Source organism: Trachurus trachurus (genome assembly GCF_905171665.1).
Source record: "Trachurus trachurus genome assembly, chromosome: 6".
Taxonomy (NCBI): Eukaryota; Metazoa; Chordata; class Actinopteri; order Carangiformes; family Carangidae; genus Trachurus; species Trachurus trachurus.
In genome coordinates this window covers 31,485,502-31,499,342 of record NC_139897.1, presented here as the reverse complement: position 1 = coordinate 31,499,342, position 13,841 = coordinate 31,485,502, and the positions used below count along the sequence as shown (strand labels likewise).

The 13,841-nt window shown below is 43.5% G+C and overlaps 2 protein-coding genes across 2 annotated transcripts in view; both read left to right on the top strand.

Moving 5' to 3' along the window:
• Positions 1–374: 374 nt before the first annotated feature.
• LOC310987944 (NLR family CARD domain-containing protein 3-like) lies at positions 375–6,228 on the top strand (the record flags this gene model as incomplete). The annotated part of the gene is made up of 7 exons (XM_083974413.1): positions 375–722; positions 938–1,206; positions 1,474–3,026; positions 3,641–3,814; positions 4,204–4,380; positions 5,480–5,653; positions 6,045–6,228. The coding sequence occupies exons 1-7, from the start codon at positions 446–448 to the stop codon at positions 6,226–6,228; spliced, it is 2,808 nt and encodes a 935-aa protein (XP_083830539.1). The 5' UTR covers positions 375–445.
• Positions 6,229–8,549: 2,321 nt separating this feature from the next.
• LOC310987534 (NACHT, LRR and PYD domains-containing protein 3-like) overlaps positions 8,550–13,841 on the top strand; it is a 192,529-nt gene continuing 187,237 nt past the window's right edge. The window contains exons 1-2 of the mRNA XM_083973841.1: positions 8,550–8,582; positions 8,761–8,862. Of these exons, the coding sequence (XP_083829967.1) occupies positions 8,780–8,862 (83 nt within the window). The 5' untranslated portion in view covers positions 8,550–8,582; positions 8,761–8,779. The remainder of the gene's footprint in view (positions 8,583–8,760; positions 8,863–13,841) is intronic.

The window sequence follows — 13,841 nt, the reverse complement described above, 5'->3', positions numbered from 1 at the left end:
GACTCGTTGGACAAAGGCCGTCGGCGTCGGGGCGGTGTGTTCCTGGCTATAGAGCCACACAGCAGCGTCTGGATGAGGAGCTCATGAGTTAAAGAGCTGGTAGGACTCAGTCCAGAACCAACGTCAAACACATGATCAGTGTCTAAAACAGTCACAGAGAAGTTCAGAGGAAAACACCACCAACAGCTTCTCAATCATTTCACACATTTGGAGTAAAAACCAGACGAGACGACACAGAACTGAAGAGACTCAAACTAACAGGGAGTTTGTTTTAGAGTCCAGATTTAAGATCAACAGATAAACAGAGACAGAAACCAGACCAGTTCAGGACCAGGTCTTCATTCAGCTCGTCTCTCTACACTCGTCTTCCTCTACTTTCTCTCTCTCTGCTCCTCTGCTTACTGAAGCCCCGCCCCCTTGAGGAGGTTAACCAATCAGAGCTCAGATGTGGAGATGTGACCTGTTGTTGATCCAGAAATGTCTTGACAGGAGGAAGAGGAGTGGTGTCTCTGTGGACCAGCAGCTGTCCTGCTGTGGTCTCTGTCAGGACGTCCTGAAGGATCCAGTCTCCACCAGCTGTGGACACTGGTTCTGCAGACAGTGCTTCACCTCAGACTGGGACCAGTCTGGTTCTTCAGGACCCCCCTCCTGTCCCCGTTGTGGAAAAAGACCCAGAACCAGAGGTGGACTGCAGACAGCCAATCACAGTAGCTGTGGACAAAGTGAGACTGAACATCTGTCTGCTGATGTGGTCATTTGTGAAACCAGGACCTGTTGTTTTCTCCAGAGTCATTGTTCCATCACGCAGCACTGACATTTAAGATGATGATTCAAACCTTCTCTTTGTTGTCTGTAGTTTTTCTGTAGCTGATGAAAATAATCTGATCAGATTGTCAGACTCTCTGTCTTCAGTCTGACTCTGTCTCTTCTCTCTCAGCAGATCGTGGTCTGCAGGAGGTTTTAGATCAACATAAGATCAGTCTGAGGAGCAGATGTGAACGAGTGACTGAAGGAACTGAGGCAACAGGAAGTGGAACAGGAAGTGTAACCCTCCTCAACAGGATCTACACTGAGCTCTACATCACAGAGGGACAGAGTGAAGAGGTTAATACCCAACATGAGGTGAGGCAGCTGGAGACAACGTCCAAGAAGAAGACCCTCCATGACACTCCAATCAAGTGCAACGACATCTTTAAAGACTTACCTGTCCAACCGAGAGAGGACGTCTCTACGGTCTCACCTGTCCAACAGAGAGAGGACGTCTCTACAGTCTCACCTGTCCAACAGAGAGAGGACGTCTCTACGGTCTCACCCGTCCAACAGAGAGAGGACGTCTCTACGGTCTCACCTGTCCAACAGAGAGAGGATGTCTCTACGGTTTCACCCGTCCAACAGAGAGAGGACGTCTCTACGGTCTCACCTGTCCAACAGAGAGAGGATGTCTCTACGGTTTCACCCGTCCAACAGAGAGAGGACGTCTCTACGGTCTCATCTGTCCAACAGAGACCCATCAGAGTGGTTCTGACCAACGGCGTCGCTGGCATTGGAAAAACCTTCTCGGTGCAGAAGTTCACTCTGGACTGGGCCGAGGGCTTGGAGAACCACGATGTCAGTCTGCTGGTTCTGCTTTCGTTCAGGGAGCTGAACCTGATCAGAGATCAGCGGTTGAGTCTTCTCAGGCTGCTCCATGTTTTCCATCCAACATTACAGAAGGTCACAGCAGAGCAGCTGGCTGTCTGTAAACTTCTCTTCATCTTTGACGGCCTGGATGAAAGCCGACTGTCACTGGACTTCAACAACAGGGAGGTTGTGTCTGATGTCACACAGACGTCATCAGTCAACGTGCTGCTGACAAACCTCATCCAGGGGAATCTGCTTCCCTCGGCTCTGGTCTGGATCACCTCCAGACCTGCAGCAGCCAATCAGATCCCTCCTACATGTGTTGACAGGGTAACAGAGGTCCGAGGCTTCACTGACGCCCAGATAGAGGAGTACTTCAGGAGGAGGTCCAGTGATGAAGATCTGTCCAGAAGAATCATCTCACACATCAAGACGTCCAGGACCCTCCACATCATGTGTCAAGTCCCAGTCTTCTGCTGGATCAGTGCTACAGTTCTGGAGCACATGTTGACCACAGACCAGAGAGGAGAGCTGCCCAAGACCACGACTGACCTGTTCTCACACTTCCTGCTGGTCCAGACAAAGAGGAAGAAGAACAAGTATGCTGAAGGACATGAGACAATTCCACAGGAGCTGATGAAGGCCGACAGGGAAGTTCTTCTGAAGCTGGGGAGGCTGGCGTTTGAACAGCTGGAGGAAGGAAACATCATGTTCTACCAAGAAGATCTGGAGCAGTGTGGTCTGGATGTCACAGAAGCCTTGGTGAACTCAGGACTCTGTACTGAGATCTTCAAAACAGAGAGTGTGATCTTCCAGAAAACGGTTTACTGCTTTGTTCATCTGAGTGTTCAGGAGTTTCTGGCTGCAGTCTACATGTTCCACTGTTTCACCAACAGGAACACACAGGTCCTCAAGAAGTTCCTGGGAAAACCACATCTTGATTTAACCCAGGATGACTTCCTGAAGAAAGTCTTGGAGAAATCCTTCAGAAGTGGAAATGGTCACCTGGACCTGTTTGTTCGCTTCCTTCATGGCCTCTCTCTGGAGTCCAACCAGAGGCTGTTAGGAGGTCTGCTGGGTCAGACAGACAACAGTCCAGAAACCATCCAGAGAACCATCAACAACCTGAAGGAAAAGAAGACAAAGATCTCTCCTGACAGAAGCATCAACATCTTCCACTGTCTGACGGAGATGAAGGACCAGTCAGTTCATCAGCAGATCCAACAGTTCCTCAAGTCAGAGAACAGATCAGAGGAGAAACTGTCTGAGATCCAGTGTTCAGCTCTGGCCTACATGCTGCAGATGTCAGAGCAGGTTCTGGACGAGTTCAACCTGGATAAGTACAACACAATACAGGAGGGACGACTGAGACTGATCCCAGCTGTGAGGAACGTCAGGAAGGCTCGGTGAGTCCAGACATAATCAATATAATAATTATTGATCAGTAGTTTAGATCAATACTTGAGATAAACACAGTGGTGTTTAAAGAGAACCACAGCCAAAAGTTATTTTCTAAACGTTGTCATGTTATACAGTGCCCTGCTGTTGAAGGTCAATCAATCAATCAATCAATCAATCAATCAATCAATCAATCAATCAATCAATCAATCAATCAATCAATCAATCAATCAATCAATCAATCAATCAATCAATCAATCAATCGATTGATTGATTGGTTTTGGTATAGTATGTATTAATCCCACAGTGGAGGAAGCTGCAGTAGTGGGCAGTAACAAGAGAAGAGCAGAACCTGTTATTATAATTCAACACGTTTTCTCTGCACTTGTTTCATCAATAACAGTGAAGAGGTGAAGCAGCAGAACATCAGTGCACTGGTAGATCATCATCAATGCTCCTCATTGATCAGCTGTAGTGTAGCTACACCACCTGCTTCACTGCAATGGTGCTGGACACCTCATCAAAACTCATGTCCTGTTGATGGTGGACTAACGGCTGACAGTTTTACTGCAGCTTTCATCTGATTTTATTCTGACACATTTAATATATTCTCTCTTCACAGACTTGTTGGTTGTAAACTCTCAGAGAGTCACTGTGAAGTCGTGGCCTCAGCTTTGAAGTCCAACCCCTCCCACCTGACAGAAATGGACCTGAGTAACAACAAACTGAGTGGTTCATCAGTGAAGGTTCTGTGTGCTGGACTGGAGAGTCCAAACTGTAGACTGGAAACTCTGAGGTGAGTTCACTGACTGACTGAGCTTCCCAGTGTGAGAGGTCAGGTTAAAGTCCTGTAGCTCAGAGAACAATGTTGGTTTGATGATCCCACTGTGGAGACACTGAGGCTCATGAACATCAACACTGGAAGGAAGCTTCAGCTCATGGTCACATGACATTAAAGGAGTTTATGTCCACAGTGTCTGTGAAGCAGCCTCTGGTCACATGACTCCACTGTCAGTGAGGGGTCAGAGGTCAGCTTCAGACAGTGGACAGTTTCTCCTGAGCCACTGTGACTGTGTCCACAGCCTCTGGACCTGAAGCTTCTTCAGCTCTGAACAGATGATGAGACACTGAACGCTGTCAACAAGGAGCTTTGTCCTCAACTCACTGCTTTTATTCTTTATTCAGATTGGAGCGCTGCAGTTTGTCACGGATCAGCTGTTCTTCTCTGGGCTCAGCTCTGAAGTTCAACCCCTCCCACTTGAGACACCTGGACTTGAGCTACAACAACGAGCTGCAGGATTCAGGAGTGAAGGATCTGAGTGGTTTTCTGGAGAGTCCAGACTGTAGACTGGAGACTCTGAGGTCAGACTCTGTTTTATTTTTGCTCAGGTGAATGTGATGTGAAAGTTGTGTTGATACTGAGCTGCAGACATGAGGCTGATATTCTACTGATCCACACTGAGGCTGTAGGACAGGGTAGGCAGGCGCTCACAGACCAAGACCAGGGCTGTGGGGGGGCGGCACCTCAGACAGCTCATCACACAAAAACCTCACAACAAACACATGTATGCACAATGGTTTACACAGATCCAAGTCTTAAACATGTGCAACACCTTCTCCCCACAATCCTGACATCAGCTGTTATTAACACACAACTCAAATCAATAACAGGATCACATATTGGAGCACCGCTCACATCACACAACAAACCTTTAACAAAATCCACACTCAGACCTGAGCAACAAGGATGTTAACTGTACACAACAAGTTGTTATTACAAGGTTTACAACAGAGAAGACACACAACCTGGGCTGTTTGTGTGTGTGTGTGTGTGTGTGTGTGTGTGTGTGTGTGTGTGTGTGTGTGTGTGTGTGTGTGTGTGTGTGTGTGTGTGTGTGTGTGTGTGTGTGTGTGTGTGTGTGTGTGTGTGTGTGTGTGTGTGTGTGTGTGTGTAAAAGTGTCTAAGTGTCAGAGAGAGAGTAGGTTAAAACTTGCTAACTGTTAGCCACCGTAGCTCAGGCGTTGGTCTCCCGTCAGATAAAAGCTGCTGTTTTTCTTCAGATGAAAGCTCATTAAGATGTTCACCTCTCTGCTAGCTCTGTAAATCGCCTTCAATCGGCTCGGCTCTGATCGGCTTGCAGTGGGAACGCCAGACCCGGGTCAACCCGCTAATTTACGTGACGCCATGTCATCGCGCCGGTCGCGTCTCAAATCACGTACCAAAACAAAGCTCTTCTCTCATTTGAGACTGGGATCAAAAGATCAAAGAGCACTGACCACTTTTAGTGGGAAAACGGCTTATGTGACTGTTTAACCTGCTTCCTGTTGCTTCAGCTATTGGACTTTGATTTTCTAAACATGTTCTTTCTGAAGCTTCTTCAGCTCTGAACAGATGATGAGACACTGAACGCTGTCAACAAGGAGCTTTGTCCTCAACTCACTGCTTTTATTCTTTATTCAGATTGTGGGGCTGCAGTTTGTCAGATATCAGCTGTTCTTCTCTGGTCTCAGCTCTGAAGTCCAACCCCTCCCACCTGAGACACCTGGACCTGAGCTGGAACAGGCTGCAGGATTCAGGAGTGAAGGGTCTGAGTGGTTTTCTGGAGAGTCCAGACTGTAGACTGGAGACTCTGAGGTCAGTTCACTGACTGTTACTGTTGTAGATCTTAGATCTTTGATCCACAACTGAACCTGATTGATCTTCACTCAGAACTTGAGTCACTGACTTTGATGTCATGAATGAAGGACGTTTGAAATAGTTGTTGTCTCATGTTTCCAGTTGTTCTTCTCTCACACTGACAATGACTCTTCACTTTCAGCTCATTTCACTCAGTCTGATCAATAATCAATGATCTGATCACTGCAGCTGTGTGTGTGTGTGTGTGTGTGTGTGTGTGTGTGTGTGTGTGTGTGTGTGTGTGTGTGTGTGTGTGTGTGTGTGTGTGTGTGTGTGTGTGTGTGTGTGTGTGTGTGTGTGTGTGTGTGTGAGATCTTCATTTCATCTTCTTCTTTTATTCTTTATTCAGATTGAGGTTCTGCTGGTTGTCAGAGATCAGCTGTTCTTCTCTGGTCTCAGCTCTGAAGTCCAACCCCTCCCACCTGAGAGAACTGGACCTGAAAGAAGGAAACAACAACTTGAGCTCTTCAGCTCTGCAGCAGCTTCATGATCTTGTGAAGAGTCCAGACTTTCGACTGGAGACTCTGCAGTGAGTCTGATCTGTATCTGTTTCCACAGCTGATGAGACTGTGGGAGTGAAATAAACTGTAAAGTGCAGCAGGTGAACCTGTCAGGATGTGACATCACATATGATGTCATCTATGACATCACAGGCTCAGAAAACGCTGCAGCAGCTTCAATGTGTCAATCATCAGTGATCCAGTCACAGGTAAAGGTGTTGAGTCAAACAGGAACAATGAGCTTCACCTGTCACTCAAGTACAGGAAGTACTTTTACTCCACTAACTCCTAACTAAATACTTTTACTGTAGAGTACAAGTATTTACCCTGATACTATGAATACAAGAAGTATTCACTGTGATACCTTGTAAGAAGTACTTTTACTCTGATACTGTATCTACAGGAAGTATTTTTATTGTTTTAAATACATTTAGTATTTTTACTGTGTACTACTGTAACTGTACTGTAACTAAATAAAGTATTTCTACTGCAGTGTATCATATGAAGCATTTTTATAAAGGGTTCCTACGCAAGTATGGAAAAGTATGGAATTAGATCTGATACATTTCCAGGTCTGGAAATGTCTGGAAAAACTATTGTATGGAAAAATATTAATGTTTAAAAGAATGTTTCCACTGCTTTATTTTCTATAACACAAAATTTAGAATATCTAAAAAAGAAATGGATCGATCTTGTTTTTTCAAAGTGTTTGACAGCAGCTTAAATGTTAAGTATGCATCCCAGAAAACTTCCTCTTTGGGCAAGTGGCGTTCCCAGCTCTCTGCTCTGATCCTCCTCCAGGTGTCGTCATGTTTCACTTCTGCTCCGACACACAGGCGACGTCCCACGCTGATAGTGAGCGAACTATTAAATCATGTTTCCATCCACATGTTTTTATTCACATTAAGCAATATGGAATTAAAAATGTCTTATGGAAACAGTAAAGTTTGATTAAATGTCATGAATATCGATGAAAAGTTTGAACAGTTTGAAGCGCTGCAGGTGACCGGTCCCTCCGCTGTCTGGAGGAAATGCATCAAAACGGTGTTTACAATTACACGCCACTGTCTTCTCATGTGCAACAGCCTATTTACCAACTTCACCTGGCTGGCGTGCGTGTGGCTCAGCGGTTTCCAGTCGCCACCTGTTTAATGCAAGGTGGAGATTACGACGCTGCGCCAGCCGGCTCCTCTTACTGGGGAAAACATTGGCCTGCTGGTATGTTGATTTACATATTATACTAGGCTCATCTCTCTGATTGGTTTTGATGTTTTGTTGTTGTTAGGTTTTGGGAGTGTCTGTGTTTCGTCCTTTCATTCTTTGCTGTTCAATTTCATAATTTCATAATTTCATCTTTCATCGTTTACACTACTACTTCAACCAACAACAGCAAAAACACTGGTTTAATAATAATAACAATCATCTTTATTCTTCACAAATATAGAAATCGTCCTTTGGCTTCACAGTTTGGTTAAAAGACATCACAATGACACACAACAACATTAAATACAACAACAACAATAGTAACACAAATAGATAAAGTTATTATGTTTGGTGTAAACACTGTTGTGCTACATTTAGCAGAAGTCGACTTGAAAAGATGAATTCTGCTTCACAACAACGATTCAAAATCAATTAAAAGTTTGTCTTTGATTTGTTGGTGATTTTCCTGTTCTATGGGTTTTTTTCCATCATGAGTCCAGATTTTTTTCCGTTCAGGACAAACATGAGACTGAAGTAAGACGTCAGTGTTGTTGCTTCAGATAAACTGGAACCAAATGTCACTTTTCTGGCTCGAGTTCACGTTTCACTGGTTTGACGGACGAACAACAGACAGGCTGAATTACAGACGGTGAGTGAGTGGGCCCAATATTACTGGTCTCAATAAGTGACAAAAATAATCATATACATACACACAAATACATGCATACCATGCATATGTCAGCCAATCAGAAGAGAGTCTCCTCCTCTCTTCTGATTGGTTCTATATGCTATATATTAAAACAACACACTCTCAACCCTAACCCTAACAGCAGGAGGCTGAGATGTTTTTGTTGTGTTGCAGAAAGATTAAACACACTTTTAGATGAAGTTTCATGTATTTCAAGTCTTTGAAGTCATTTAATTTCAACAGAAACAGAATCAGTAACAGTTGTGACGACCCTCTCATGTGCTGGAGGCTGACATGGCAGCCAATTTTGTCTTTAAATCTCTCAGCAGCTCTTCTACCACAGCTGGATAAAGTGACTTCCCCTCCCTCTGTCACCACAAACTTGTGTCATTTCCTTTAAACACAGAGCAGAGTGAGGAAGGAAGTGAAAGTAGAGATGTTAAGTCGCCATGCTAGAGTGAACGGAGCAGAAGGAGAGAAACTGAAGTCGAGACGAGTGAGTGTCAACACAACATTTATTATTACATTTTTATTGTTGTTGTTGTGTCAGAGTGTGAGAGTCAGTTTGTCTGTGTGGACTGTGGAGGGAAGAAGAGTCAGACGTAGTCCGTACATAGCTACGTCAACACATTGTCTCAGATTCACCTCGTGTGTGTTACTGGTTTCCCTCTCAGACTGACTGAAGTCCTGAAGATGAGTGTTAATGTGGAGGAACAGGAGAACAGATCAAAGTCTCTGGAGAGTGACCGGTCCAAACATGAACCTCCAGACTCACAGTAAGAGACCAGATAGATAGCTGAAGTGTGTGTGACATCACAGAAGAGGAAATGTGTGTGTGTGTCTACTGATCAATGTGATGTGAATAAAAACACGTTTGTGTTTGCAGAGGTCAGAACCACAGACTGAGAGCAGAGTCTCCAGGATCCATCTGTCTGTCCATGAGGAGTGACTGGTCCATGGGAAATCTTCCAAACTTCAGTCTTGGACCTGGACCTGGACTTCCAGAGTCACAGTAAGAAACCAGATTCAGACCTGTGTGCAGGTTTGGAGGGTTACTTTAAAAATGTAATCCAGTATAATTACAAACTACATAAAAGAATAATGTAATCAGTAACTTACTGTAAGTATCACACAATTTAAGTTATGTACTGGATTACTTTTAGTTACTATTGGATTACTTCAATACCAAATATGCAAATTAAGAATACCAGCACACATCAATCCACATCGATAAGATCACTCAAAACAGGAAGTGAAACTCACCGAGCATCAGGTAAATTTCAAAATAAAACACGATGGACAAACTCCCATGACAATTGACCATGAGTCACCGGTCAGTCCTGAAGCTGACAGGATGTCATGAAGGAAATAAAAAATAATAGTGGAGGAGGACAACTGCAACATTTTAAAAATGTAATCCTGACAAGAAGTAATCCCCATTTTATCAAATATTCCAGCAATCTGATGACATGTTTTTTCTACTGTAACAGATTACTGTTTCCTTTTTTTTTTCTCTTACGCTATGACATGTAATCCATTACTCCCCAAGCCTGCCTGTGTTGTGTGTCTTCTGTACGTGTGTGTGTCAGTGTCAGTGTGTGATCCTGTGTAGAGCTGATGTGAGACAGATGTTAAGCAGCTGTTAATGACTGACTGACTCTACACTGTTGTCCATGATGCTGCTGTGTTGCTTCCATCCTTCACTACAGTGTGTGGTGCTGGACCAAAGGGGCAGTTGTCGGTCTGAGAAGTGAAGCTCACTTCCGCATTCAAAAAACTGCAATCCCCTCGGCTTCCTCTGGGGGCTGGTGTCAGAAAGCAGCATTCTCCATAGACCCCCATGTTAAAATCGCCGACTTTACATCCTCAATAAACATGATCAAAGCCTGGTGTCAGCACCTTTTTTGGTCTCAATCGATAGTTTCTACCCCCGCACACACTCTGAGGGGGGTGAATTTTTTTTAACTCTACCGTTTTACTATTATTAGGTTAAAATTCTGGCCAATTAGGGCACGGAAACGTTGAGTGACAGGTCCGGAGACCGCTCTCGGCCGGTAAATCCAACATGGAGCTGTTCAGGCCGCCATATTTGAGTCACAAAAACGACTCCCCAAAACCAATGGGTGACGTCACTGATATTACGTCCATATTTTTTACAGTCTATGTGCTGGACGCTGACGTCACTGGAGACTTCCCACAATGCATCTGTGATCAGAGAACTGATTAGTGAACAATGTGATGTGAATAAAAACATGTTTGTGTTTGCAGAGGTCAGAACCACAGACTGAGAGCAGAGTCTCCAGGATCCATCTGTCTGTCTATGAAGAGTGACCGGTCCATGGGACTTTTTCCAAACTTCAGTCTTGGACCTGGACCTGGACCTGGACCTTCTGAGTCACAGTAAGAAACCAGATTCAGACCTGTGTGCAGGGTTTGGAGGGTTACTTTAAAAATGTAATCAGTAACTTACTCTAAGTATCACACAATTAAAGTTACAGATGTTACTGGTTCAAAATTGCGGGGTTTTTCCTGCACTGCAGGATCGCGTGATCGCGTGACTTTTCACCACAACTGTTTTCCTCTAGGTGGCAGCACCGTACTAAATACTGCTCAGACGTTTTGGGGACAATGCTGACAGCCTGATAGCCGCGATTAGGAGTGGCGCTGTTCATGATACAGAATACAAGAGGATGAAAGGAGAACTAGCTGCAGACAGTAAATAATATAGTAGCCTCGTTTTTCAATGACAAAATGTAACGACGGCAGCTACAGTAGACTATAGCCCACGTCTCACTCTCTTTTTTCGGTCATCTGTCTCGTCATCTCCAAAATGTGTTTTTAAAATGAGCCAACTACAGTACTGTGCAGTAGTGCCGCAGATTTCTCACTCCGCACCTTGTTTGAGAGTGCAGCTGGATGATTTCTTGTGAATGAACGGGTCTGTGTCACTTTGGGGCTGGGCGATAAAACATAGGATAAATAACTTTCCCTCGATAGAAGACGCGGCCGATACAAAGTCTATAGGTTTAATTCATCCATTTTTTGACAGACAACACAAACAGCCAGTGATAATGAGAGTGGTGACACCGTCAGCCATGCAGCCGGCCTGGACTTTTTATTTTTAATTATGAAGGATCATCTGCACAAGGCAAAGATGATAGCATCAACAAAACACGGCGTAACACACGCGGCTGTATGGGACAGGCTTTTATTTAATTCAGAACAAACCGCTTAGCAAAAATGGAAAATATAGTCTAGGGGAGAGCCGGGTCGATTGATACACTTTTCATTTAAACGTCTTTTTCAAAGATGACGTTATGTACACAAACATTTTTATCATGTGATCAACAACTCACATGTGTATTTTCTTAGTTACAAGTGTAATTTAACACATATGTTGGATGATCGCGCTGTTTTATAACTTTGAACGTAAGTTGACATTTGTCTCAAACGCCCCACCTATGCGGGTCGTTTGAGACACAGAGGAGGGACGGTTGAAACAGCATGTTTTAAACAGAAACTACTGACATTACTCTCGTTTTTATGAAGCATATCGGACAACATACTAGTGTACTTGTTATTGCCAAAATGTCACATAATTTCTCACAATATAAATAGGTCAAATAAATATTTTTGTCCCGTGCGCAATTGTCAAGATCCGCATTTCGATTAAACTCGCCTTTCTTCTTTTGTACGAGTTGTTGGACAACTGCATTTTCATTTAATTTACTTATTTCCCTGCCCTAAGTCATGTTTATGGATACACAGTTGAACATATTGTCATTTTTCCCTCGGCATTTTCCCCTCACTTTGCTGAATATCTGTTGATTCACGTCATAAACACGAACATTAAAAATATGTGGTGTTTATTAAAAATACATGTTGTTCATTCAAATCGGTTGTTGTTCATTGCAAAACAGTTAGGCTATTAATTTGGTGATTTATATACAGATATTGATCGCGCAGTGTGACCACAATCACTACGCACGGTGGCGTGAGGGACATTTGAAACAGCTGTATCAATCGTCCCTCCAGCGACTACTGACAATAAAACCTGTTTTGCCTCTAAACTTCAAAACTATGACATTTCATAATTTAGGACCTGTTTATGTACGAATTCATCTGTTGTTATGTCATATTATTATTGCATTAAACACACAATACAACTTTTGATCACTTTCTCCCCGGCTACGTTGGTGGAGATCTCCCACACAGTAAAAGATTTAGGCAACACATTCTTCCAGCTGGCTGTTTTTCTTCCAGTTACAGAAAGTAGCCTATGTGCAAAGTACCACATTAACATCTCTATTCATATAACGCCCATCGAAACAGCTGATTTACATGTCGGCCGTTAAGGCAAGGCAATTTTATTTGTATAGCCCGTTTTTACAAACAGTTTGTCTCAAAGGGCTTTACATGGCATCGTAGCAACATCCTCTGTCCTTAGACCCTCACATCGACTGAGGAAAAACTCCATGGAAACCCTTTTAACAGGGAAAAACAGGAGAAACCTCAGGGTGAGCAACAGAGGAGGGATCCCTCACCCAGGACGGACAGACGTGCAATAGATGTTGTTACAGACAAGAAAACAGTTTACAGTTTGTCACAGAATGTGCGGAATATGGAAATGTTAACACATGGCGATTGGCCATTCACGCGGCTTTGTTCTTGGTTTCGGCCAATCAGCTTATAAGCACATGGCTAATTATCAGCTTTCAACCAATCGCACTGTTTTAATGTGTGTGTGTGAAAGTTATTTTCTTTAGTTCATTTTCGTTTCTTTTGGATTTTTTTTACAACAATGTATCAATATAATATTGTTTTCGTTTCATTTCGTTATAAAAATCAATCCCTTTTCTTTGAAACAATGAGATTGAGCAGCTAAAACTCAATAAACTCAACCATGGCTTGTCTTATTGTTAATCTGAACGCACATGTATAAAGGGCAGAGTCAAGGCAGCAGATAAATCACAAAACATCAACGCGTCCGTGAGCGCAGCGCACCTCATTTTCTCCTGTGAAGAAGAAGAGAAAAAATAACCCCATGGTCCGACCTGACCCAGTTATTTAATGTTTAGGTTTATTTAGAAGAAGTCTGATTATGACTGCTGTTCTGGATCAGATTATTTGCTCATAATTCGGGTTATTTTCAAACAACAGATCAATTAATTATTATAGACTATATTTTCCATTTTTGCTAAGCGGTTTGTTCTGAATTAAATAAAAGCCTGTCCCATACAGCCGCGTGTGTTACGCCGTGTTTTGTTGATGCTATCATCTTTGCCTTGCGCAGATGATCCTTCATAATTAAAAATAAAAAGTCCAGGCCGGCTGCATGGCTGACGGTGTCACCACTCTCATTATCACTGGCTGTTTGTGTTGTCTGTCAAAAAATGGATGAATTAAACCTATAGACTTTGTATCGGCCGCGTCTTCTATCGAGGGAAAGTTATTTATCCTATGTTTTATCGCCCAGCCCCAAAGTGACACAGACCCGTTCATTCACAAGAAATCATCCAGCTGCACTCTCAAACAAGGTGCGGAGTGAGAAATCTGCGGCACTACTGCACAGTACTGTAGTTGGCTCATTTTAAAAACACATTTTGGAGATGACGAGACAGATGACCGAAAAAAGAGAGTGAGACGTGGGCTATAGTCTACTGTAGCTGCCGTCGTTACATTTTGTCATTGAAAAACTAGGCTACTATATTATTTACTGTCTGCAGCTAGTTCTCCTTTCATCCTCTTGTATTCT